At 38.3% G+C, this 27,814-nt stretch overlaps 2 protein-coding genes across 2 annotated transcripts; both read right to left on the bottom strand.

The window, feature by feature from the left end:
- Positions 1-1,830: 1,830 nt before the first annotated feature.
- LOC143449435 (ephrin type-A receptor 4-A-like) lies at positions 1,831-20,261 on the bottom strand. Its single transcript, XM_076949645.1, has 21 exons — positions 19,978-20,261; positions 18,884-18,951; positions 17,746-17,864; positions 17,412-17,666; positions 17,132-17,328; positions 16,929-17,033; positions 12,947-13,147; positions 12,081-12,192; positions 11,344-11,512; positions 8,863-8,944; positions 6,317-6,498; positions 6,069-6,198; positions 5,825-5,939; positions 5,653-5,741; positions 5,420-5,548; positions 5,141-5,320; positions 4,298-4,359; positions 3,559-3,768; positions 3,232-3,426; positions 2,576-2,757; positions 1,831-2,480 (listed from the first exon to the last, which is right to left on the bottom strand). The coding sequence occupies exons 1-21, from the start codon at positions 20,048-20,050 to the stop codon at positions 2,462-2,464; spliced, it is 2,874 nt and encodes a 957-aa protein (XP_076805760.1). The 5' UTR covers positions 20,051-20,261; the 3' UTR covers positions 1,831-2,461.
- Positions 20,262-22,577: 2,316 nt separating this feature from the next.
- On the bottom strand, positions 22,578-27,118 carry LOC143450681 (uncharacterized). The gene is made up of 5 exons (XM_076951326.1): positions 26,479-27,118; positions 26,157-26,350; positions 25,211-26,070; positions 24,281-25,036; positions 22,578-24,204 (listed from the first exon to the last, which is right to left on the bottom strand). The coding sequence occupies exons 1-5, from the start codon at positions 26,479-26,481 to the stop codon at positions 23,312-23,314; spliced, it is 2,706 nt and encodes a 901-aa protein (XP_076807441.1). The 5' UTR covers positions 26,482-27,118; the 3' UTR covers positions 22,578-23,311.
- Between the last annotated feature and the right edge of the window lie 696 nt (positions 27,119-27,814).

Below are 27,814 nucleotides of genomic sequence, written 5' to 3'. Positions count from 1 at the left end.
TTGGCGCTAACGAAAACTATGACGTCACTTTTACACTTGTACTTTTTCTAACATCTTTTTTCTTTACGTGTGGTGGCGCTAACGAAAACTATGACGTCACTTTTACACTTGTACTTTTTCTAACATCTTTTTTCTTTACGTGTGGTGGCGCTAACGAAAACTATGACGTCACTTTTCTCTTTTTACATATGACCTAATTACTTGAATGACCTAATCTGACAGATTGCCGGTTGGCGGGTTGGCGGGTTGGCGGTGGCGGTGGCGGTAGGAGTCCTGAGGTGGCAACACTATACTACTATAGTGTTCGCAGGAATGCATCAGTTTATGGACCATTCTCGGTGTTCGCTATAGCTACCTGTGTTGGTAGGCTATAGTAATTTCCGACAGATACATATTTATTATTTGTTTTCTTTTTTAACTTGATTGGTATTACCTAAATCTGCAACTGTTCACCAGGACAACCGAACAGAAGCAAGCGTAGTTCATTCCTTGCTAAAGGTCTTACAACGTAACTGGTCGTTCGCATCTTATGCTTTGTTTTCTTGAGGAGATGTGTAAGATGGAAATATAAACGGATTATTTTATAGAATATTTAGTATGATTAAGTAAGTAGGCCTATCAAGAAAAAAATACACAAGTGACTAAACTGTCAACCCGTCTGGAGCAAAACGAGTTACAGTTTGGAACAAGTCACGTGCGGATGAGATTTTGTAGAATCAAAAAGTGCGAACCGTCTTCGATAAGGCTGAATAGCACTGATTAAAGAAAACCACGTCGAAACGTTATTAGTTTAGCACGATCAGTAAATGCATCCAGTTATACTTTCTATAAGGTCAGCAAAACCTAACACATTTAATACCAGCAAATCAAGTTCAATGTCATCCGTAACCAATAAACAAATACCGCATCATCACCAGTAGGCTAAGTGTAGCCTACCTCGAACTTCTACTACAGAGCAGAACCGACCTATATGCGACTATGGTGCAATTACGTAGCAATAACCTTATCTATCTAGTCTTATACACAGAAGGCTTGAAATGCACAATCGAGGTGAACGCCGACCATGCCAGCATGAATAAGATACAGTTTAAGGACTGTTCATTAATTTATGCAAAATGCCCGATCCCTTAAAAGATATGTTGTGCTGCTGGTAGCTGATATAATGAAACTTTGTAAACAAGTTGTAATATTTACGTTAGTCTTTGCGTCTATTTTTCCAGGCAGCATTGCAAGCAACTTGTCTGGATAAGACGTTAGCCCAACTGCTGTAAGTTAGAAACTAAGACATAATATGAATCGCTAACAGTGATTGCCTTAATCACCAACCTTCCAATAAGGATAAACTGCGTGCGATAGTTTGCTTCGCTCAACCTCTGCTGCATTTTGCACCAATTCTCGTTTAACTTGTTCTCAGCATAATAGCATTGGTACAGTTTCTAAGCTGCTATTTTCACTTGTAATTATGCCTTAGGACTCTTTCTTACACTGTAGCTATGCTGAGCAGCCAAGCGTAAACCGTTTTGTCAATATTGACATTAATCCAAGCAAATACACGACCCATATATGTATTAAGACTAACGGACATTTTTTTGGGGAGCGATTGATCTTCGTAAAACTCCAGCCGATGTAAGGTTAAACGTTTCGCTTTATAATCTATAATAATACCTATCTATATCTATTACTTTGGGCATTCTGTTTGACATGCGACAAACAAACTTTCCGTTTAACTTGAAATAAAAATCGGTTTTCTAGGACTATTCAAACGAACATCACAATGCAAAAACTTAGGTAAGCAGTTGATGCTAATGACAATTTACCATCAACAACAAGGGCATTTTGTGATAAATTTATTACGAGGCTTGTTAGACTAGACAGGCATAAGCGCCTAAAACTTTTCCATGCAAAATTGTTTTGCTTTTATTTGAACTAAGCTATAAAAACACGATAATTTTGCTCTTTCACGAGAAAAAAATAAAAATAAAACCTCTTGCTTTACCCTACAATGCTTTTTTTTGATAAGAACGCAGCGCTATGGGCAGTGTTTTGGAAGAAGAATCTGGCTGGAAAGTTGCCTACTAAAGAAGGTGGAAAGGATAAAGACAAAATGTAAAAGTTTGCTGTTAAAAATTAGAATGGATTTTGCGGCAACTTTTTGACGCCCACAACACATGAAAAAATTACTAGTTAGACATTCCAGCCGTTCACAAAGTGAAGGAAAAATAAATAAATGATAAAATGTAGCAAGTACGTTTATGAAGACTTTGCCTCGTTTGAGGACAAAAAAGCATCGTAAAATCGACGATCTCGATCTGTAAACAGTCGCTAAACTACACTGGATTGCTGCTTGCTGAGTTGTTCAATTCCAATCAGCAGTCACGTGGTCGACTTCAACGCACAACACCTTTGTTCGCAAATCGATCTGACTTAAACTGAGCGACAGGATTTGCAGAGCAACGTGATGTTAAGCTGGCACAAAGGGCCTGTAAAAGCAAATTGACGATTAAAAATCCACTAGTACACTCACTGTATAGATATAATGGCCAACTAAATAAAGTTGACTATATCTCTTAGTTACTTTGGATCATCCGTCATTGGTGTAGTAGGTGTGGTGGCAACTTGAAGATTAACCTTTGACAAGGCTGCTGGCTGTCGCATTAGCTCGTCCAAACGGTGATAAACTGCGTCCATGTTTGGCCGCTGAGTGGCGTTAAAAGCCCAACATTCAACCATGAGACGATGTAGGCACATTGGGCATTCCTGTAAAAACACCACTAAATAGTTATAACTCAACTCCAAGTATGAATGAAAATAGAATTGTGTGCTCAGTAGTTGCAGTGACAACGTTATTTTAATTACGGTACCGGGATGGATGCATATAGGAAGTATAGGTATCATTAAGTTGAGCGGGTTTTAGTAATCAACAAAATCTGTGTTAAATCACCGCTCGTATTTTTTATGTAAGCGTGACTCGTTTAAAATTTAGGCTTTCGGTCAGAATAACAGAAGCAGCAAGATTTTGACGTAATTTGGACAAGTTCTTGAGACAGTAATCCTCATTTTATCCTGCTCTATGCCTCACCACATGTGACTGCTAAGCTCATTAAACATCCATAAGAATCTCAGAATAACTCGGCTTGACAAGAGTTTAGATTTGGCGAATTTCAAACTTGTGAATCGTACAAGTAATATAAACTAACTAATGCCATTCTGTAAGCAAACAAATAGTCTTACGTAAGGTGCGGGCAGTCTGTAGCCTTGCTCTATTGTCTCCACAACCTGTTGATTAGTCATATCCCAGTAAGGTTTTTCGCCGTATGACATCACCTCCCACATCACAATGCCGTAACTCCATACGTCACTGGATGACGTAAACTTGCGGAAGCGAATACACTCAGGGGCCGTCCAACGTATGGCGATTTTTCCTCCCTGTCAAAGCATGGGTTTATAACAAGAAATAACCTTAAAGCTAGCAACAGTTACTTGTAAGTATCACGATGTTTAAGCTCGGATTGAAAAACGTTTTTCCTCGAATTAAAACACTTGTAGAAATCAAGCTACCTGTGTTGTGTAAGTTGCGTGCGGGTCATTTTCAAGGGTCCTCGAGAGTCCGAAATCTGATACTTTGCAGACGAGGTCGGAGTTGACGAGGATGTTGCGAGCTGCAAGATCACGATGAACGTATTTCATGTTGGATAAATATCGCATCCCCTTCGCTATTCCTTTCAACATCTCAATAAGCTGGATGACTGTGAGTTGCCCTTTCTTCTTCTGTATATATACAGTAGAGCAACTATGGGTTAGTAAGGTTTAAAACCTGTGAGGTTCAAAGCCTCATACAGTTGAACCTATAACAAACAGATAATGCGTATTTTTGAAAAACACATATAATTACACTTAGTTACGCATTAAATCACGCTAAGGTACATTCTCAAAGTATAGAGGTCAAGCAATACATTGCACGGAAAAGTAATCAAGACGGCAAAGCGATTATATAACCTATAACCCAAAGTAATCACTCTTCCATCGCACATGAGACTTCATAATAAAGTTCTAGGTTTACAATCAACTTAAATAGAGACGCGATGGCGTTATTAACTCTGCTTTCTAGACATGCGAAGCTATATGGTTAGAAATTAGAATTATTCCAAATAATTCAAGCTTTTCTTGTCATCACATGGTTACTCTCATGAACTCTTGACGTAATTAATCCACACATGTCTGCAAATTCGCAGCGTAAACAAACGAATACGAAAGACGACAAGATGCGAGAAGTGTACACCGTGAACTATGCTCTTACCTTTAAGAAAAAGTCCAACGATCCGTGCTCCATGTATTCAGTCACGATCATCTGCGGACTACCTGCACAGCAAGAGATAGGAGCTAATAATCTTTTTTAACGACAAACAGCATGTTAAGTCGATTTTTATCTCTACATGTAGTTTCCTACAAATCGCGCATAAAAATGCAGTAAGTGATCCAAGGTCTATCGAGCGTCTAGCAAGGCTCTGACGTCCTTGCGGTTTGTCTTTTTTCCGGTTAATCAGTAACCTAGAAACGTTTGGCAATTGAGACAGGCTGCTGCTCAAATGAAAATTTATGAAAACTGGAATTTTCAGGCATATCGGGTGTGGAAAAAAATCACAAATGTTTAAAAGTAATTTAATTAATCCACGTCAGTATTTGTTTAATCCGAAAGTATATGCTGTCTTAATACTCTTTCCGGACATGATATTTGCAGATTACATAACGCCTGGAGGAAACAACAGTATGCTGCAATCCACGGCGGATACCTGAGCGATATTTCGTAGGATTAGCTCGCTAAAATATTTACGTTATCTAAGTCGAAACCTTATCTGAGGTTGTCAGACGCGACAAAGCCGCTTTTATGTGACAACCTTTCAATTTCAGAAGGATCCATATAAACAATTCAGATATGCGAACAAACATATTGCAGTTATATTTTAAGGATGGACTTTGGCGATGGTTATGAAATTTTAAGAGACTGCGATTTTTACAAACTAATTGCTAATTTTCTGAAGAAGAATAGAATAGAATATGAGAGACCATTTCGGTCCCCAAAAACTTCTTCAAAAAACACCGAACATATTTACAAAAAGAGTGGTATAAGCTGTTCTCTTACTCTTTGTTACGACTCCTTTTAGCTGGACCACGTTGGGATGTGAGAACTGAGCCATGATGGATGCTTCCTGGAGGAAACTGAACTGATCTTTGACTCCTCCTTTCATCCGCTTCACTGCCACGTAAATTTCCGCGCCATTTTGCTCCCGGAGTTTGCCGCGACAAACCTCTCCAAATTCTCCTGTTGAAGAAACACAATAAATTCGAAAACGTCTTCTCATAAATTTCCAGATAGATTTGTAAAAATAGCAGAATACAGACGGTCATCCATGAGGAGTACCATGTCCGATGTTGTTCTCCACTTTGAGACAACTGGGTATGATTTCGCATGAAAACTCCCGAACCGCTTTGCGGGGATCCGGGTAATCAACGTAGATTCTATGATCTCGATCAGTAGGAGGCAAAGAAACTAAAAATAGGTTCTGTTATTATCTGTCGGGAACACCGGACAGCAAGAAAGGTTGTTATAATATATAATTGTGTAACTTAGGTTAACAGATTAATTTTTCTAACCGATTAAGTTTGTTGCTTCGACGCTCAACTTCTCTTTCTCATCTAAGGTTGACTCCTCGCTCATTCTTTCTCTTTCGACCCATTTTCTCCTGATTTCAGGAAAATATGTGTTAAACAAACCGAAGCCGTAAGACTGAAATTTGAAACGCGCGATATATTGTTAAACCTTTACCTGTTGTAAAAGTATAGTAAGCCGGCGACAACAGCCACAATCAACACAATTCCGACCACAACTCCAACCATCAATCCCACCGGTGCGCTTTCCTTTTTCTGAAGGTCCGCTGGGTCTAATGATAAAATTTTTTTGCTCAACAATACGCTTTACGCAGTTCATTTACAGCGTACTTGTCTCAGGTAATATACAGCGCATAAAAGTCTACATAGTACGCCCATCTATAGTTAGCTTGTACACCAACCGCTGTGCACGATGCGAAATGTAACTGGGCGACTGTAGGGTCCAAATCCAACTGAAGTGGCTGCACGGACTCGAACAGAATAATCATGACCAGGTTTTAAATCGGTTAAACTTGCGCTGATATCTTTTGTCTATAAAGAAGCAGAAAGCGTTATAAATTAATTTAACAGGAAGATCAACAAAAACAATAAACAATAACATTATAAATGATCTGTAAAGTAATTAAACCAAGGAATTTCAAAATTTCACCTCAAGCATCATCGGAAGTTTTCCTGATTCTTTTTCATCTTTGTTAAAGGGTGACGTAATGTCAGTCCATACAACCTGGTACTTGGTAATGGCACCATTTTCATAAAGGGGGATTGACCATTTTAGCGAAACGTTTCTGCTGCCCAAAGCATAGGATTGGACATTCACGACCGCCGATGGCACTGCAAGAAATTTCCAGTTTAAAATGCATCGTATTAACACGATTACGGTAATACAGCATGACTGCAACATCAAGATATTGTACAGAGATTTTGAAGCGGCTAATCGTATGGGCTGGGTTACGTCATCTGTATTATTCAGCAGCAGCAAGAGGTGCATAACCTACTTAAAAAGACGGCCACTAAACCTTTTTTACCACAACATTGTGGTAGTCCAACTATGTACATTAGTTACACCTCCCGCGTATACATGTACGATTATTTAATAGTATTTTGTGTCATACATTGTTGTGCATTATACCATACTGACAGTAGCTAAGAACAAAAGCTATATTTAAAAAAATAAACTTTTCCAAGACGCAATTAATTAGAGTACTTGTTAAATACCACCAGTATTGGAGACAGGTATCACAAAACTAATCTGGTTTTGCTTTTTTTCAGTGATTTCTTTAAAGTCATATTAGATTGCAATACAACCTTTTTTAAACCGCAAATAGTGTGATAACAAAATCACAGAAAATGAGCAAATATAGACCAAAAGGCGATTATTTAAACCTTTTGGTAATCTAATCATGGTGACCATTGAAAAAAATCCGAATACCTTTCTCCGACAGCGCAAGTTATTCAAGAAATTAATTCAAAATTACTAAAATATTTCGGCTATTTTAATGCGTAAACGCGTTCCCGTAAGGTTTGGTCCGCTGAATGTTTAACGTATACAAAAAGCAACATTTAATGAGCTTGACTGAGGAGAAACTTCCTTGCAGTCATAGCAACTGGCTTTGGGTAATGTCTGTAATCGAACGATGCTAAGCATAACACTGCGAACGAGAAGAAATTTCTGATTTGTTGATTTAAGAATTGATCGGCGCCACATTGACCTGCTGCATATACGTTCAAAACAGGTTTAGATTAAGAGCATTAGTCAAAAATTCACCATCGAACATAGCCAAGGCAAACCGATACACTCAGCTTATCTGGGCACAGACAAGGTATCGATCACTCAGCATCAAGTGGTTAGTGTTTAGTATTAAAACATGCTAACTTGTTCGACAATTACTTGCTACAAACACGCGATCAATGCATCAAAATAATGGCAACCTTTTCATTGGAAATAGTCCCACATCATTGACAGACTGTCAGATATTTGACCAGACCGATTTGACCTTTTGATACCATGCTATACAAGGACATAATATTTTAAGTAAAATCAAGGTGACATCTGTCGCTATAAGAACGCCAGGCCTGGGGTCAAGATGGCAAACTCGGTGAAATTTGGAGATAAACAATGACAAAATTTTAATAAAAATTTAATTTCTGAGAAGCTTTCTTGTACGCTGGCTTTTTCAGTACCGAAAATAGTCATTTATCAAAATCAAAGCGAACTTAACCAAATGAAATTCTTCCGGTTCCACTTAAACGCATACCATAGAATTGTGTCAAGGATTTGGACCGGCCGCGCACAAGTACAGTCAGAAGCCGAAACATTACCACAAAGACCAATCGAGTTTTAATCGAATTGGTTTTAAGTGCCTTGAATGGAAATAAATTACGACATGGTGGCTAGAGCCTAAATCGAGCCCTTATCAAGAAGGACGTTAACATCCTATAACCTCCGTTGCGAGAAAACGTCACGCAAAATACCGCAGACACGAACGGAATTTTTGTTATCGTGATGGCGATGTACTTGATATGGTAAGCTGTGATGAGAGTATAAAGTGCTTTATAATAAGCATGCTCATCGTTTCCAGGAAATGTCAGCTTCCTGACCAATCTTTGTCTTTATTTTATGACAAACCCGGCATCTATTTACTTGACGTGGCATAACTGAACGGATAAGTCTTCTAAACCAAGTCGCTTGTTATAAATATACAGTTTGGCGAAACTTTAATTTGTTAGTATTTATAATAGAATATTCGGCTATCAAAGCTATGGAGAATGTGGTCGCAAGTAGAGGAATTAGGCTATGCAGTTCCGCTCAGATATCTCTCCGTGAAACTTAGCAGGTTCGTTCGGTTTAGGTATCAACTTGCTGTAGTTTGCCGAAGAAGAACCATAGCGGACAATAATCTTACTTATGTGATTGCAATTTTTTCAACGTATTTCAGACGTTCGTTGCGCTGGCAACATGAAACATATACTGTACAAGTTCTGACTTCTATACTATGGGCATTGGGCATACCGCGCCTAAATGAAACTTTTTTTGCAAAAAAACGGGACTTTGTCAGTTGCCTGATGCATATTCACATTGGACAGATACGTGTTATGTTTAAGGTCATGGGTGTTGTAATATTTTGCAAAGTTAGATTTAAAATTGTTTATGACTATATAGCTATATTAAACACAACGGATTTTCAAATATTTTACCTGTTTCTTCTGTGGTCACAGTAACAACGTCATACTCAGGGGCCACGTCACTAACTGGTGTCACTTGGTTCATAGAATAAACCTAAAAATAAAATTACATTTTTTAACGTTCGCTTTTAAAGGTGCCAAGTTATAAATCGATCATTAAATGTCTTCTTTACGGCCAGTTTTGGTAAATGAATTAAACCTCTGCATAACAAGCTTATTAATCCAATAAGGTGATAAATAATTCATATAGAGCACTGTACGTGCGACATTTGGCTTAGCATAATGCACAACCCTTGTACCTCTGGCGCTGAAGCATTCCTTTTAAAAGTATTAGCAGGCAAATTTGTCAGGCATGAAAGCACAATAAGTAAGGTTACACGTGAAACACATCACACCGAAATCACAAAAGCTATTATGCCGTTGAAATTATTAATCTAATTTGAACAAAGCTTTAAAACAGCAAGTTTAAGACCACACACACCCAAAACGTTTACGCAAATCTTACTTTGTGTAGTTTTTACGTCACAGGTTAGTTCGCAAAGTCGAGGCCTATATTTATCTAACTCTAGCCCATTACGTAACGGCGATTGATGACGTAGAAGGGTGGTTCATCAAGGTCTGGAAATATTCAGTTACCGCAGAGTCTATCTCATTTTTGTGGGACATTTGTTTATAGCCGTTTAGATATAATCCTCGGTTTGGGTGGTAAAACACTTTCCAGAGTTTTTGCTGTTGCCGAAATAATTAATAAGCGTGTGCTCCTGCGAAGGTGTTGAATAATCCGCTCTACAAGCACGAGAAAACTGATTGATAACCCCGAAGTTCGAGAGAGGTTGCCAGCAGTGAAAACGTCATTTTTGTCGAGAAAATAACGAACTTCTGCTTGCCCAGTCGACATTTCCCACCACTTGCAAGCGCCAGAATGCAATTGACTGTATTTACCATTAAATTTTTAATGACATGCGCGCAGTTTTTAATGACATTCGAGTTTCTTCCCTAACTTTTAACATTTGGCTCCCATACATACAACATTACTTGAGATAGTTATTCAACGGCTAAGGCAATTAAATGAACTAAACGAATAACCTGGTTAATGGGATCAGTTTAGCGCGATCCCTGTTTTTATAAACCAACTACTGTGAATAAGCGGTTTATTGACCACTAACTTGCGTTAATTATTGATGACCTACTGCCGAAATCCAATTCCGTGCGGAAAGTAAACCAATCCGTCATAATTAGAACGGACGTTGTGTTGTTATTTTAAACGCTATTGGTATTGGGAATATATAAACTTCAACTGAATGCGTGGTCGGCAGACAGATTCTTAGCAGCGTGGAAAAATTAAACCCAGATTGACCTGATTCTGAGATTAAGCATTTAATGACCACAATCTTTAATTGCTCCAGTAATAAACTATAGGAAAGTTGCGAAGTACTGAATCGATTCAAATCTCCGATTTGACCGAAAAGAGAAGGCAACAGATAAATTGTCTTTAACTTGACTGGTGTATGAAAAACATGTATCACAGTTTGTTTGGCATCAAATCGTTATCACAATTAGACAAATATCCATTGCTTTTGGCATTTTAAAGCCGATTCTTCCCAAAATACAACGATCTCAATAACATGAAAATTTAAATGAATTCTGCGGTTGGTTGATTACGTATGTCTCGTGTTTGCCAACACGGTCTAACCTATAAAACCAAAGAAGTTCGGCCAAAATTTGATGTTAGATACAGTTTCTTAAGCGGGTTAAATTATCAAAATATAGCCTACAATATACCTAAAGAGGTTATGTAAATGCTGTTGTTTTGGAAATTACCAGAAGTGCGGATGGATGTAAAAATATATATGTGGTAATTTTATGGCCGAAGGATGCCAACATCAAGACACTTATAATGGGTATATTAGCGGCTAAAATGTAAATCTAATTGATTTTATGAGCTTTTTTTGAAATGTTTGTGAAGGAAATGTATAACAAAAGTGGGTTGCCAAGGAAGTACCAACGTCCATACTCACACTTCGTGGAACTTGCCCAGGTGTTCATTTTTAATAAAACACATTTAATGATCGATTAAGCGAATATTAATATCAACCATAATTGTATTAGATTTCCTTTCTCCTAGGTAATTACAATTTTTTTTATCAAACAAGCTTCCTACGATTAGATATCGAAGCCCAACATCATTAAAATCACGTGACAACAGAAACTTGGTAATAAACATGGTGGGACTTTTTTGTATCCTCTATCATGTAAGCTTATTTCGAATATAGCATTTAAAGGTTGCCCTTTAAAGCATAGTTACAGTTTCTTACTAACAGCGTTTAATTCCGGAACAATTAAACCTTCAATCCGAAGCCTTAAAAACAAGTACCCAATCGGAGTTAAAACTAAACGAAAACGGAGTAAGATTTCAAGTTGGTAAGGACGTAGCCGTTATACACACAATATATTTACAATAATAATTGACGGTCAAAACCTCCACTAACTTACCTTAAAACGATAGGTTGTGAATGGTGTTAGATTGGAAGCAACTAGATGATTACCAAGTATCCGCTTTATGTTGGAAGGTTGAAAAATGACGTCATTGGAGCAAGGAAAACAATCTGCTTTGGAGGAAACTTCTCTTTCAGACAGTCTTAAGCACTGCAGGCACGTCACACTACAGTTTAAATAGAGAGCACCATTGAATTATTAAAAATACCTTTCGACAGCGTTTCGGTCAAATGAAAAGCAAAAAATATCGCATGAACCTTAGCCGTCAAGTGGTTAATAATAATAATACGGCATAATCGGTGAATTATTTCCATCTGTGACAAATACAAGTCTTATTGGCATTACTACTTTAAAGTTCGCTTTTTGTTAATACTATGATAAATTTCAAATGAAGTACGGTGTTTTTTCCAACAGCTCCGACAGCGGAGCAGTGAATATAGTTATTGCGTACAAACAGAGCAAGCGATGAAAACGAGAAACTGAGTTAACGATTAAATAACGCTCATGAATAATGAATGGTTGTGGGACAAGTCAAAAGTAAACGGGAAACGGCCTCATGATAATGCTCACTTCATTGATTAACACGAATTATGCATGATAAAGAGAAAACTAGAGATGAAAGGACGGTTCAGCCGAGTCCACGGCTCTTAATAAACCTCCTGCATTAGCAGCATTACCGAATGATGGCGACATCTGCATTAAATTGATGACGTGGCGGTTCTAAATTTTCTTACTTGAAATACAAGTCGTTACGTCCGCCGTCGTCGTTCGGATTCGACCAACCAAGTGTCACAGAAGAAGAATTAACTCCGTACGGCCGGACAGCAACCGGTTTTGATGGAGGTTCTGTAAATATTTAAAAAACCGATGATATAAATCCTTAGAAGGGTTTAGGTTCTCTGTCTGATGAAAAAGTCAATTATTTACATCAGAGAATAGCGCAGGAGACACTTGGAAGCCACAGCATCTATTAAAACTCAAACACTACGCGCACGCTGGTTATCTATCATATTCCTGCTGTTATCTAACAATAGGAACTTGGGTCTAACGAGCAAAAACGGGGATTTATTGCCGAAAGGTACGAGTTTCTGTAGAGATAAGATAATAATCGTCTGCATCGCCGTGTCTGTTCAAACAATAGCGTTCATTTAACATTCTTCCTCAGTTATTTACTTGACTAGCCATGGCAAATCGAGACGACGTGTGCGAGTAAATAATTGGAAAAGATAAAAACACAGGTTTCTCGGCCTGGACGATGTTCTCTGTCACATTAAGGAAAGAAAAGCTTGAAAAAGTGTCGCTAAGCCATAGAGCAGTTGTTGATTACTAAAAGTCACACGCGGTAGTTATCTATAAAGACAAACGTGTTTAGAGCTTATTCCGAAGCACAAGTATTGCGATAATTAACCAAAGACGACGCTTCGCAGATTAAATATATAATGATCGTAACTGTTGTTTTCGATGTAACCAGCACGAAAAAAATACCTTGCAAGTTAGACCAGTTATAATGCAATCTATTTTGCACAAAACTGACCTAACGCCATTAACTAGTTATTTAACTACTAACTAATACCAACTAATGATCCCAATCGTTACTAACTGGTGCATGGAGCGTGTACATCTTCATCTGGAGTCCTGTAATACCCAGCTTCGCAGAAGCAGTGGTTGAACACTGAGTCCATTTCCTCCTTGCTAGGCTCGTCAGTTGTCGTCATCTTTTTACGCGCGCTTGTGCTGTGAGCGGGACATTGCGAGCATAATTGGTTGCCATGGGAACTCTTGTAATGGCCCGAGTCACACTCTAAAAACAAAAGCGAAATGTTAACGTTTTTATAGTGAAATATGGCTACTTGGATGATAGTATATACGTTTTCAAAATGATTTAAATACAATGAACTTCTTTTCGCATATATTCTTAAAATTGTTTAATTTCTTAATTAACTTAAACACATAGACGTAATAAAAACTCTTAAAATATTCTGTTTGCCTTTACTTGAAGATTTATTTGATCTTCGGTGCCACAAGGTAACAATTAAATGTCAAAGGTTACAATGTTTTAGGTCAAATGGTGGACAGAGGCCTTGAAGGTTGGAGAAGGAAATGCTGCGCACCTGCATTAACTCAAAGCGCTGTTTACAGAGCCGTAAGCCTAGAAGCGGTTTGTGAGCTTAGCAGAGGTACTATTCCAGGCAATTTGGTCTGGTTGTATAGAAGAAATCGTTTCTTTGTGGGAATTCACCGGAGAAATTCAAATCTTGTTAAACACTTCGCGAGTTCACTCAAGGTTAGGTTTTGTTACCTATCACAGAACAACCTCTTTCAAGAGAAATTTTAAATAATATCATTATCTCTGCACCACAGGCAAAAAATATCCAAAATATCATCGACGAGGGAAATTGCCTTGTTCAAGATAGAAACACCATATGAGATTAACAACAAGCCATGAACAATATTGGTGGCGAGGTGAAAAAGACTTGAAAGGCCTCATATTGGGTCAAAACGTTTTTGTGTATTTTGCTTTGCTTACACGGGGAGTCATTTAAAACAGATAAGAACAAAAAAGGGTCTAAAAATCGTCATATTTTGAGAAAATGACTCATTACAAATCACAATAAGTTTCTTTTACGTTTCAAAAAGTGAAAAAAATTGCCTTGGCGACAAGTTTAAAATATTTGATGTCGTCATTCATAACATAACATTCTAGGAGAAAAATTTTCAAAATACTTGGTGTTATTTCAAGGGGCTCAGATGGTGTACGAGTGATTCGATTAGGCCGTTTCAAGTCTTTATATCAAACAATTGTCGGAACTGGCACTTGAATACTTGATCGTCGGTTACAAACGTTCTATAACTAGAAATCACAAATGTTTTTCATAGGTTTTTATTAAGGAAGATGTAAATCAAATGTTGCCAATAGCAAAACACATCTCAATCACAAATCATGTTGCCGGTTCCCCACACACGCTGGGCGATTTATCATTAAGCTTATTTGAAATAGGACTAAATGTAATGGCTGCAACAAAGCACAAACACAAGTCGGACATCAGCGAAGCATTTGACAAATAGTAATCGAATAGCTTTAATCGTATTCCCAAGAGCAACCGCATACAACTGTACAATGTTCAACTCGCCCTGGTGGTAAATTACCACGTGTTCTTATTCGATGCGTAGCCTCGTAGCCTAATATTAGAGCGTAGCCTAATACAAGTGCGTAGCCTAATATAAGTGCGTAGCCTAATACAAGTGTGTAAAAAACAAAACAAACCCGCGGAACAGACGATTTTCGGTCGACAGTTCTAGTTTGTTTTGACAGCTTTGCATCGATGAAGGAAACATTTTATAACTTTTGTAATATTTTAAAAATGGCAAGATAACATTTTGATCGACGTTTGAAGAGTCCAACGGTTTCTCGGCAAATAACTGTAAAATCCACACTCGATAATTTCAAGCGCGTAAGAGACGAAAAGGGTTGGTTGTTATTTAGCGTTCGAAACAGCAGAGATAAACAAACAATTTCGGTGTAATGTTGTAATACAGCTGTTTCGAACATCAAACAACAATCCATTTAAGCGCATTTAACACTGCCAGCAAAACACACTGGAATCCCCACGGTACCGTCCCGTTCTCAGTAATTCCCTTTGCTTTTGTTTACCACACTAAGTATAAGCGGTCCCGTGTTAGTCACAACCCAACAATGCAATGCCAACATTTCTTAAGCGATCCTCGATAATTAACTGTGATTGACAAAAGATAAAGCTGGGCCGGTTCAGAAGAGTGCAGCAACAGCTAACCTGTAAAAGATCGCCAATATGCTCGCTCGGTAATGAGTGAATGAACCGATAAACTTTAATACATGAAAGTATATTGATATCGAAATTTTAGTTCTGCTGAATAGTGCACGCTGGGGTCAAGAATCAAGAAGGGGCCCAAACAATGGGGAACGCGAACAATATTAGAGATAAGACGTGATTACGCGGCGATGGTGTAATATTCACGAAGAGAATGGACAACTATTGACACAAGTCATGTGGACGAGTTCAATTTGTCCAACGGCGTGTTTCGAGCTGCCAATTTTGCCGATACGTCACATTCGCTTCGTGGGGAGCCTCAGAACGCAAACAAAAACTTGCTGTTTTTGCGCGGTGAGTTGAACTGGGAATCATTTTCATCTGCTGTTGTTCATTTCGAATAAAAAACCGTGTTTCATTTGCTGTTTAAATCTGAGGCTCAATTTCGGCTGAAAACATTTCGGTGATTCTATAACAGGCTTTCGATCAGTTACACCGTTACGGCAAAGCGCTTACAAAAATTAAACGACCACACAGGTTTTCAAATTGGTTGTATTGCTAATGAGGCGATGTTAAATAAGCAGGTGCTATCGCTTGGAAAGGAATATTGCTTCATCTTTCAAAGTCACTTAAGCAGCTGAATGTACCTTGACGTCACAGCAGCGGCAGAATTACAAAAAATTTATTTAGTGAGAACAAGATGGTGTAGCCACCACACCACCTGCTCGCTTAAATATGCATGAGCCGGTTGGACACCACTGAAGCGCAAAGACAGCGGTCAACTCTGATTAGTATAGCGTACGCCATTTTTAAAACAAAAAAAAACGAGATCTATCAAGACGAAGACACCAATTTGAGAATAAAAAACAAATTCTTTGGAATGCCATTAATGAGCTCATAATTGTAAATGCTGAAAGCGACCTTTCCTGATCACCGATAATCAAATTTTAAAATTACACGCTTTGCGTCGATGATAAGTTGGGCCACTTCATACATGCTACAGTGCTTACACTGAAATTACCACGTTTGAATGGGCGAGCCCAAATCGTTGTAATTGTTTCTATGTTTGCGTTTCAGTGTTTCTTAACAGAATTATCATACCACCAAAACCAAATTGCGACATTTAACCTGTTTTTTTTGTTACCATGCTCACGAAAAATGCACGTTTGTGAAAACCGGAGCACATTTGAGATAAAAATCTAAGAATCGCTTAAGTATATGTTTGTTGAAGTGGCGTGTACATTTGCTGGAAAATGAAAAACATGACATTTTAAGTTTTTATTAGATACTGAGCCTGAGTAAACTACGGGCTCCTTGATATTAAATAATAACACGGTTTGTTTGCTAATTTTTATAAGAAATGCTGTAAGAAAATGTTGTATCGACTCTCCACTCGGAAATCTTTTTTGATGCACCGCTTCATTTCAAGCGACAATGTCCAGTAGGACAACATCAAACAACCACAAATCAATGCAAATGGTATAAAGCGAACCCCAAATCCAATACGACCTGACACAAGTGGAACGGATAAGCGTTTTTTCGACGTGATTAGAAACCGAAGAAATTAAAATATCTTATTCGGCGATGATGCAAGAAAATTAAGAAATCACTGCAAAATCGCGTTGTACTGGTACATTGGATGCTCTTATTACAGGTTAAGCTGTTTTCACGCAAACGCAAAATCGATGATCGATACAAGGTTCCTTAATAAGAAACCTGTTCAACCTCGCCTGTGTATACTAAGAGGATCGCTTATTACTAATCAATTACGGTACCAATAAAGGAGTAAGCTACCTTCGCATTTGGTCATTAGATGATTAGCCTGATAACCAGGCTTGCAGTGACACGCTCCGGTCCTTACTATCCACTGCCCGTTGCTGTTGCAATAATATCTTGGAGCTGTAAAAGTTACACGATCAAAATTTGAGTTAGTACATTGGATTGCGTGTTTTAAACTATAAAAAAGTCACCAGGAAAAAACACAACTTTCATTTTACCTTGAAAGTCGCTTGAGTTTGAATTTTTCACACATTCTCCGTCCACTTCCTCCAGAGATGCGACATCTTTTCCAGCCACAGTCCGTGGAAAAAGAGCCAAAGCATCAACAGTGCGAGGACAGTAAAAATAGTAAACCCTTATGCTGAGCAACGACATACACGCGCCCTTGTCCTGTGCGGCTATGTAGAACCCATTTCTAACACAAATTATAATGATGTGAACACATCAGAAGTTTCTATTTTAATGGCTAGACCTGTTGTAGTTAAAGTTGATACTGACTTGGTCAGTGGGCCAATTGACCACGTTTTGAAATTGATCCCTTCGTTAACATCTCGGTCAGAGGTGCTGAATCTCTCTCCTGCTATAGTGTCGATCTTGATATAAGGATTCTCCCTCCATGGAGGAAAGGTGGAGGATGCATCATCGCGATCGGACTCGAAATAGTAGAGATTAAAGGTCTCTTTGCAACTGCTCTCAAGGTTATCACATTTCATCATGGAGAACTCAACATCAATATACGCTATCTCGGCTCCCCTTAACGAAATGAAACATTTAAATATATTGGAGTAATCTGAAAGCGGGATATTAAATCCTATCTGAGATATAAAACTACCTGGATGATATAAATGGAGTTCTAACCCAGTTGTTAGGGTTAGGATTCGAGTAGGCGCAGACTTGGTAGTATCTGATTGTTTTTGAAAGGCCGACGTCAAACCCACTCACTTCTTCCCACTGAAAAGGAAAAATTATTGTATAAGCAATAATCGTGAACAGCAGTTTGCTCAAAGTGATTGATTGACGATACCACACCAGCATAATGGTTCAATTATTACAATAGAAGGAAAAACACAGTTATTAACGTTATTCTAATGTGCGAGCGAGCAATTTTACAGCAATTATGAAGCCAGAAGGTTAGAAAATCAACCAAGCAAACAATCGAAACAGACTCAACCCATTGTTGTCGGAACATACATTTTTACTCGACAACCTACTGGTCTGCCATGGACTAAGGTCGATAGTTTCCAAACGCAAATAAGGTCTTGGTCTAAATACGCTTCCGTTGAACAAAACGTTTGATAGTGTATGACAAGCAGCGTTCGAATTTTACATCTTTTGCCGGCGCTTTTTGACATACGAGGGTTTAATTGGAAATAGCAAGTGGCTCGCCCTTGAAACATCCACCTGATTGTTTACTTACTCCCGCCGCGGGTTCTATGATATCACAATCAAACGCTTTGTAATTTCAACGCACACTGATCGATAATATTGGAATGAGTCTCGAAGCGGATATGTTATATTAAACACTGGAGAGTGAGGAATTTAAAATATGCCACGTACATGCCTCAAGTACACATAATAGGTTTCATCGTGGGAATAATGAAACAATTTTGTTCTGCCGACAGCGGCACAAGAGTCAAGGTTTTTGGTGAAAAGCTATTTTGCAACCGTTTGATTGACAGGTAGCGTTGCCTGAAGCACACCAGCTTGGATTGGATCTGTAAAAGCGGGCGTTTCTTCGCAAAGTACAAGTTGCGTACACTTGTATAACAACGACGTCTTTCATTCTGCCTAGTAATAGGCATTACGTCACTAATCCTGAGGGCTTTATCAACTTTGGTCGATAATTTTCAAATACGCTAAAACCACCTTGATCACATACTGCCCCGAAATTAACTTTTCCAACATTCAAAACGGTAAAATGTTGCGCCCGAATAAAAGAGTTAGCCTAGTTACGACGCTAACCTACTTACCTTTCCATTTGCAGGATTTGCGATCCACTGCAAATCGCTGGTGGCCGCTTTGCTGTTGTACAAATCGTCTACAAAGAAAAAATCACTGAAATAGTCAAGTTTGGACAAATAGCAATGGTATTAAAATTTAAAAGGAACGTTTTGACACTGAAATAAACTTTGCCCGACTGCTAACACTTCGCCTGCCATGGTTTAATGTCAATCACACAGCAGCTCGAGTCTCAATAGACGTCGGATGAAATGCGCAGCAAGAATGACGTAATGGATACAAAACGAGTATGAACTTGCAAAAACAACAGGATTTTGACGTAGTGTTGGTTGCGGAAGTTTTATAAAGATCATTTTTAGATTATCGGAACATATGGCCTCAGGTTAATCCCAAGCATTAAGTTTATGTTTTGTGATAAGCAACAACAAAGCACGATAATCGTTTTACCAACGTCGAAAGCGGACATAGAAGATTCATGGCTATGTCCTTCCTCTACAGATAAGCTGTATAATTTTCGAAGTTCTCGCCTACAATAGTTAGCATCATATAATATTAAGTAGGAATTAAGTCAAGAAATAGAGTTACACGCATACGCTACGCCAGCACCTAGATTATGTTATAAAGTGACATTGATAAGTCAAACCGTGTGTATTAAAATAGGCACAAACGGGAGCGTGTTTAATAAAATTAAAAAACGTTGCCACACTGAAATTTTCTATTGGATTTGTATGCTTCTTCAATCCTGTTACACGATTAATCGTCGTCGCTTTGTAGTAACTCATCGAGTGTAATAAAATGCTTATCTTTGCGTTAAAAGCAATTCAACCGCGTTTTGTTGTACAGTTAGGGCAATAATCCTGTTTAGTGCGACGACGCGGAAAAAGGAATGATTTTACATTATCGCAAACGACGTTTGTGCTGCTTTTGACAACTCAGTGTGATAATACTACGCTAGTCCTACATTTGCAAGCAACATTTGATGCGCGTACGCTGACAGCGTGAGTCTATTGTAACTGAGATACATACAATAACTGAAAAAGATTATTTTCATGAAATGAAATACAGCATACAGTACGAATACACCTATACACATTCAAAAGCTTACCGCTTTCACAATAGCCTTGTACAAATATCATTAAAAACACAATCATGCGACAAAGCATCTTCTTAACTTCCATTTTGAATAGTTTTTCTTAGTTGAGCTGAAACCTTTGTAATTGTTAAAGTAGCTTCTCTATCTATGCTATAGAAATGTGTGGTAAAGCAACACTGTTTTGTATACTGGTTCAGCTTATTTTGATCTGTTGCCTAAAACCTACAATTTCCGGTCGTATCTGCATACATAGATGAAATGCGGTGGTGATTTCAGCATTTTACAGTCTTAGTCACTTACAGTATATTTCATTCTACATCCTCCGACCTAACAACAAAGTAAACTGACCAAGTGTTTCTTGCTTACTCAAGTGTATCCGATTGTCAACAAAATATCAGCACAAATCCTACGTTTGTACGTGCTAAAACCAAACATTAACTAACATTAATACACCGCGCAAAGCCTTTTCAGGGCTTTTAGCACAAAGCTATTCAAAGAAGGTTCCTTTAACTGCATACAGGCGCTTTTATTTTTGCCTACATCTTTATTTTGTGAGCACGCGGCCCAGCGTCTGACAATTCACGATTTGTTGATGTTTGGCAATCTTGTAACCGCTCGCTCGCTCGTTTCATAGCCCAGCGTGTGTTTCACCAGAGACGAGTTATCCAAAACGCCACACGCACGCGGCACCTGCACTGCCTTCCATCTCACAAGCGAAATAAAAAAATCCGCCTTTTACCCTTTTGCTGGATTACGTCATCTCATTTGAGATTTTGCATTCTTCTGTCACCGTGCGGATAAAATTAAAACGAACCTACAACTAATGTTTGACGCTCATACTTAAAAGTAGACCAGGATCGAAGCGAACTTTTTAACTGCAAACATTTCGAGTAATAAAACTACTCAGCATCAGTGCGAGGTACGACTATTCTTATACGATGCGACATTTACTACTTATTGGGACAGAGAGTGATAACAAGGCGCGATTAAAATTGATTTAAAATCACAAGAAATCGAGCCAAAAGATTAGGTTTTGGCAACGGAGATAAAAAGTGTTACATATTGAATTAAAACAATGGATGTGATTGCGTTGATACTATGCGTTGATACTAAGCGTTGATTGTCGATTGTAGATCTGGGTGCTTTCTACTATTTTCGTTTTTATTCATCAACGGATAATACGACAGGGCAAGAAAAGCTGATAAAGTGTGAAGGTCCATGACGTGGGCCGTCACTTCTGATTTGTCCGATGTCTCGGCATTGGGCTTTTGGTCATTTAACCTTGTTTTAACATTTCTACGTGTTTGTCTAACATAAAGGCACCCCGCGTTCTCTTTAATTCGTATACTACGTCGGGTTTGTGTAGGGTGTCTTCACTGCCCAAGTGTCCAGTGTCATTGTATTTAGAGTACTTTCCGACACTGGATGTGTTGCTGGTAACGATGTATTTCATACGTTGATCCATTCTTGAGTTAATAAAATTCTGGATCTCGTTTTCGATGCGCACTAATGTATATCCAGGATAGAAAAGCTGAATGAAGGAAACGCTGTATCTATTTTCTGGGACATGCTGGCCGTTGTCGATTTGAGCTTGTCCAAGAAATATTATGATATATTGTCATCGTACGAGATCTGTCACTGAGGTTACTTGATGCTTCGTTTTTAATGACACCTTTAAAGCCTCGAGAAAGTTTTTATAAGTGGCTGATGGAGAATGGGTTGCGATGAAAACCACCGCTTTTATGAGGTTGTTGGTAAATTGGAAGATCCGTTTTTAGCTTAAAATAAACACGGCTTTCACTAATTGTGACTCGATGGAAACCAACAGTGGCGTAGCTAGAAAAAAAATTTGGGGGCCAAATATTTCATGAGTTCAAGGGAACTACAAAGTGTTTGTTTTAAGACACCGCCACCTGATGTAGAAGCCTATAGACACAAAACTTTGCGGAGGGGGGGGGGGGCATGGCCCCTTTTGCTCCCCCTGGCTACCCCTATGGAAACCAGTAAAACGTTCACATTTATCAAACGCCAACTCCACAAAACATAAGACGAAATTCCCGATCAAATTTAGGAAATAATGTAGTGAAATGAAAGAAAAAAATTTCCAATTAATCTACATATGACCTATAAGTTATATTAATTTCGTTTATTGGACTAAACACAGTTAAGCTTGTATGGCTCCCTGTATAATTAAAGACGATGCATTAAGTTATACCATAGTTTTTACATACCTATCTACAGCAGCAGTTACCTATATATGGTATAAAAAACTATGCTTATACTGTACAAGTCTTATAAAAATGGTTTTAATAAATAGTTAGAAGTAATTGGTTTATACAGTTTTGATAGCCTGATTGACCGAAATGATATACAGGGTGTCTCAAAAATGCAACTTTTCATCTGCAACAATATAGGTTCCACGTTGACCGATTTATTCCTGCAAACGTCTTCTCATGTGCTCCATCATCTTGGGAAACGATTTTTAAGAAAGTTTTCCCGTTTTTTCCCCTCAATCGATTAAGGGTTTGAAACCTTCGGTTTTCATAGATTCTGTCTTTAAGATACTTCCACAGAAAAGTAGCCTGGATAAGTAAGGTCAAGGAAATATGATGGTCACTCAACGGCGTCGTAAAGAGAGATAAGCTTCTTCGAAGTGTTGTTTGAACAAACGCTTAGTTTCTCTGGGTGTAAGGAACAGTGCCCCACCAAACTGGAGCTATTGTCGTATTTTCATCGAAAACCAGCCGTTCAGTTAAAATATTGTTTCTTTAGTACATATAGACTTTTAAGGTATACTGCCGATGCTGCTATTTATCCAAATCTGTTTGTTGTTCCAATTACAAATTAAACAAATAGATAACATTTTGTTTAATTTTAATAGTTACTAATGACAAACAGCATTGCTTGCAACAACATTAAAACTTAGTATTTGAAACAACACATTGATAAAACTTCAATGCCACCTCCTAAACGTAACCAATCAGACGTCACAACTGAACTTTGCCAACACAGTTAAAGTAGGAACATATCTAGACATTGACGTCAAAATTTAAAACGACAAACAAACAGAGTCTTATATATTGTACAATCCTATTAATTGAGATTTAAGCTGACGCTTACGCTACCACAGCAGTATCAGTTTGTCTGTCAAATATAGTGTCCTAACTGAAAGTAGCTTAGCACTTGAAGCAAGACAAGTGAAAAAAAATATTTGGATGCTTTCTAAATTAAAAATCAAACTTTTGCTGTAGTTTTTCTTGCTTATAAACAAATTTTTTGCAGCAAATTGAGCTTAGTGTGTATCAGAAAACAAAACGGTGAGTTATCAAGAAAACCTTGTCATTCTTTACTTCGCCTTGACTTGCTGTGTCGTCAAACCAGCAGCATTAATTTTTAAGATATATGAATTTGCCTTTTTGATGTCCTTCTCCGTGTTTTCGTACTGCTTCCAAAAACTGATAGATTCTTTGAACGCAATAGTTGCATCAAGAAACTCCTTCATCTTGTAGTGGCAGATGCCAAGACAGTAATTCATATGAGCTCTGTGAAAATCGCCTGTTTTTTTGCTCGTGCCGCTGCAGTCAGTTTGTTCACTTGGAAAGCCGCGCAGACTTTTTGTCGCTGTGAAAATACAAGCATTGTAATCCTCCGCCTTGAGGTAGCACCAACTCATGTGACCATTCGCAAAACGCAAGCATTCTTCCTTGATTTCTTCTTCCTCACTGTGTTTCTTCACTTCACATTTCTCCATTAGAGCGATGGCGCTGTGACACATAGGAGCGTAAATATGTCGAGTCTCGTTTTGCTCCTCTCTCTCATGAAAGCGACCGAGTATTCTTTCATTTATCACTTTAGATACTCTGTATAAAGCTTCTATTTTATCAACAGGATTTGATATAGACTTGGTGAACGACATAGCACATTTTAACATAATTAACGCCAAATCATCTCGCTTTGATTTGACCAGAATTCTGGCAATTTGGTTGCATTTTAAAGATAACCACCGGCAATACATTGGTGATGACGAAAAAATTCCCGATAACTCGGACACCTCATCACACAAAGTAGCGACATCATCATGTAGTTGAAGCGAAATTGCTAACCGCAAGACCGTGAGGCGGTTCATCAAGGTGAAAAGTTTGGGTTCTTTTAGATCAGGTGGTTTGGCGAGACTTTGGAGAACATCTTTTTCCTTTTTCCAATTGATGTCTGGATTGTTTTCATACAAACGACACATATCTGTGTAAGCAAAATTTTCTGCAATCAGATAAAATGTAGAAGCTTTTTGTAAAAACTGTATAAATGTTAACCTTACTTTCGATTGTAACGTGCAGGTTTTCCATTCTGATTTCTTCCGTTTCGTAATCATCCGTTCCCATGTGAGTGTGGCAGGCCTTAGCGTAGAAGAGCTCAGCTTGTATCAATTCACCAGTGTCGAAGTAATTTGTGCCTAGGTTGTTGCAGCATGCGGCGTAAAGAGAACCGAGTTTCTTGTAATCATCTTTGAATTTGTCCTCGAGTTCGTTGACAGCTTCCAAGTTGAGTTCTTGTTCACGTTTTCTATTGTTCAGTTGTCTATTGCAGGAAGCTTTTGTTTTCCAGCCGGCTATTTTTGTTTGCAGAGTGAAGGCATCATGGCGTGCATCTGAATTCAGAACACTCAAGCAATTGTCTACGCTTAAGAGAATCTGACCAACAACTCCCACGCGAACGTTGTCGTCTAAAGAATTCTGCCGCAAGAATGCGTCCGCGGTTTGGAGCCACCTTCTTAACAAGTCGATCTTTGTCTCAGAACGTGAAACATCAGTACAAAACTTCTCGGTAATCTGCAGTAATTTAACCAGGCTCTCAGAACATCCTGTCAGTTCGGTTCTCTTCAGACAATACCGCTTCTGTATCATCTCAATAAGATCTAAAATGTCATCTGTTATTTCGACAAGTTTATTGTCTGCAATATATGCTGATTCTATGATGCTAATCAGTCTGTCGCATTGACTTATTGTTTGATAAACGTTTTTTGATTCCAAGTCTTTGCTAATGGATGAAACCGCTTGATTTACCTGCAGCGAGTCTGTACAGGCGAGAAAAGACAAAATTAGCATTGCTTATAAAAATAAACGTTTTCAAAACCGCGACAAATATTTCCATTATAATAGTTTGTAGAGATATAAGCTATCCATTTTTTTTATTAAAGTTGGCCAATGAACAATTAAAACAAACATTGGCCACATAAGAGCAAACAAACCTTCGCCTTGTAGAATTTCAGCAAGGGTCGTACTACTGTTTTCATCCAGCATGTCGTCGCGCATGCGCACTTGAGTCTCCTTAACGTCAATCACATGTTGTTTGATGGTGTTTGGATCGACCATTCTCCATCTTTCCTCAAGTTTACTACGAAGAATTTTAATAGTTGGCCTATCTATAGGATTTTGGGCAACGCACTCAGTCATAACCTCTTCAAGCATGCTCAAATTGTCATAACTTTCCTGGTTCTCTTCTGATTTCAATTGGTCCTTGTACTTGTTCAAGCATTCTTCAACAGTTATGTTGTCAAACTGCAGTTGGCATGGCAGCAGATCCTTAAACATTTCCACTTGATCTGGATATTTTCCAACGATTGCAAACAGAAGAATAACCCCGAAGCTATAGACATCCATGGCCGTGCTTAAACGTCCACGTCCATTCGTAAAAAGTTCCGGTGCACTGAACAGTTTTGTGAATTGAAAATCATGTTCAGTTACATCGGACATATTTAATGCCAATAAGGTGTGATGCGAAAATTCCGCTCCACCGAAATCAGCAATTTTGCAATGAAGGTCGGAGCTTAGAAGAATATTCTGCGGTTTCAAATCTCCATGAGCGATTCTGTATTTGAAGTGTAGGTTGTGAAGATAAGTGATACCATCTGAAATCTCAAATACCATTTGCAAGAGAAGAGGCAAAGGAACTTTGAAGGCTTCTTTCTTGTCTATCAGATCGTGAAATGAGCCTGCTGGCATATGCTCCATTACGATTGCGATAATTTTTTCGGTGTCTATTAAACCCAGCACTTCAACAACATGGTCATGTCGTCCTTGCTTCATTGTGTCTGCTTCTTCCAAAATCCTGTGTAAACAACACTTTAAAGTTTAGATCAGACACTTCATTTAGAAGCGGAGAGTTACGAAAGTCAAAAAGAACAACAAACTAACTTTTGTCTTTCTTCATTTAGTTCTCTTGCCGGTATATTTCGTTTTGAAAACTTGACAGCTAGTCTTCCCAATTTTTTATGAAAACCGAGCTTTACAGTGCCAAAACTTCCTTCACCAAGACTATTGTTTCGAATGTTGCAAAATATTTCATCTGGCTTGAAAACCCGCCATTTGCAGCTGACTTCAGAAATGTTCTAAACAAACGACCATACACAAGTAAGCTATGCATTTAAGTTATACACATGCAAAAGGTTACTGTTATTAAACAACTTTCCATGGCGCGTTTATTTACTTATGCATCATATAGAACCTGTTCACTTACCATTGTGCTGTACAATTTCCTCAAAGTTTAAACAAACGTCGTTTATTATCTAGGTTTTATAAGATAGGGTTTCTGCTTTGTTGTTTCTACTAATGTACTAAACCATGTTATACTGATAGCAAATATTTAACTCTGCCAACTGTTGTTATTGTCTAATAATCTAACTTACTTGCTGAAAATAGTAGGCCTAGTAGCTCACATGCCACGAGCAGAAAAGCGCATGTAAACAAGTTAGCGTAAGTTACCTTGAGTCAAACACGATCTGTTTGCACTATTGGGGGGGAGGTTGTTAGAAGTGGTTATTTATTGCTGTGTCAGCTACAAGATGATTTGAGTTGGCATTTTACGGACAAACGTTTCGTCAATCAATGATTTACCGCGTTTAACATTATTGCAAATCATGTTTCATGTATAAATGTACATGTACAAATATATTTACGTGGTAATCACGGAGCTTCTGCGTTGCACATAACGCTGGTGATTCAAATTTGCTGAAAGCCGAAACTAATAAACGTGGAACACTTTGTGCATTGCCATCTTCTGGTCCTGTACCGATTTACTTAGTTTGGCGTGTCGTAAACTTTAATTGCTTGAAATATAGAAGCTCGATAACTATACTATCAGTGGCGTAGGTAAATTTTTGTGAAGCGTATTTTATAGTGCATATCGTAAATTACAATTAACTATATCGTTTAAAACTATACAAACACAATAAAATAAACAAAGAAAAGTGCCGACCGCGCACTTTGGTACAGAGACTTTGAGAACTAACAAGAACAGCAACAACATACACGTAACCTCTTTGTAACTTAAAGCGACTCCTAATGGCTTTGCTCGTTGCCCTTGTCTGTATTATTCTCATCATCCTCCTGCCTCGTTGCAGCCACGACCAACTCGAATTGATTTACAACATCATCGAATGATATGTTGGCGATAAGCAAAATGTCCAGCTTTAAAAACAATTCATCTAATGATGCCAGGGGCAAAGCTTTCTTCTGTACGTTATGCAGTTTCGTCAGTTCACAGTAAGTGTTGAAAACATAAACAAACAGGTGCACATCATTGCCTTTCTTATAAGGTCGCAAAAGATAAACCCTTGGTTGAATACGGTACCTGCAAGTTCCTCTGCTCACTGCCTATAAACTTACAAACAATCTTCAAAAATTGAACTTTTACGTTGCTTTTTATTTTCCATATTCCGAAAAAACGGATGCTCCAAATGAGGCTCGAACTCATAACCTCCGCATTATTCCGTAACTGTCATATAAGTACGTCAAGGCGTCGAATTTCTTACTCGTAAAAGGTCGATAATTGTCCGTCATTGCTTGTTCGTTTG

The sequence above is a fragment of the Clavelina lepadiformis genome, chromosome 3 (genome assembly GCF_947623445.1).
Source record: "Clavelina lepadiformis chromosome 3, kaClaLepa1.1, whole genome shotgun sequence".
Lineage (NCBI taxonomy): Eukaryota > Metazoa > Chordata > Ascidiacea > Aplousobranchia > Clavelinidae > Clavelina > Clavelina lepadiformis.
The sequence above is the reverse complement of the archived record's forward strand: the minus strand, read 5'-3'. Positions and strand labels throughout refer to the sequence as shown.

Excerpts from the sequence above, each read along its gene's own strand:
- LOC143450681 (XM_076951326.1), bottom strand. Across the intron at positions 26,071-26,156 it reads CTAAATGAAGAAAGACAAAA|GATTTTGGAAGAAGCAGACA; the intron begins GTTAGTTTGTTG and ends TTGTTTACACAG. Across the intron at positions 24,205-24,280 it reads CCTGCACGTTACAATCGAAA|ATATGTGTCGTTTGTATGAA; the intron begins GTAAGGTTAACA and ends TTGCTTACACAG.
- LOC143449435 (XM_076949645.1), bottom strand. The coding sequence starts at position 20,050 with ATGGAAGTTAAGAAGATGCTTTGTCGCATGATTGTGTTTTTAATGATA. Across the intron at positions 6,199-6,316 it reads AACTTCCGATGATGCTTGAG|ACAAAAGATATCAGCGCAAG; the intron begins GTGAAATTTTGA and ends GCTTCTTTATAG. Across the intron at positions 3,427-3,558 it reads ACGCAACTTACACAACACAG|GGAGGAAAAATCGCCATACG; the intron begins GTAGCTTGATTT and ends ATGCTTTGACAG.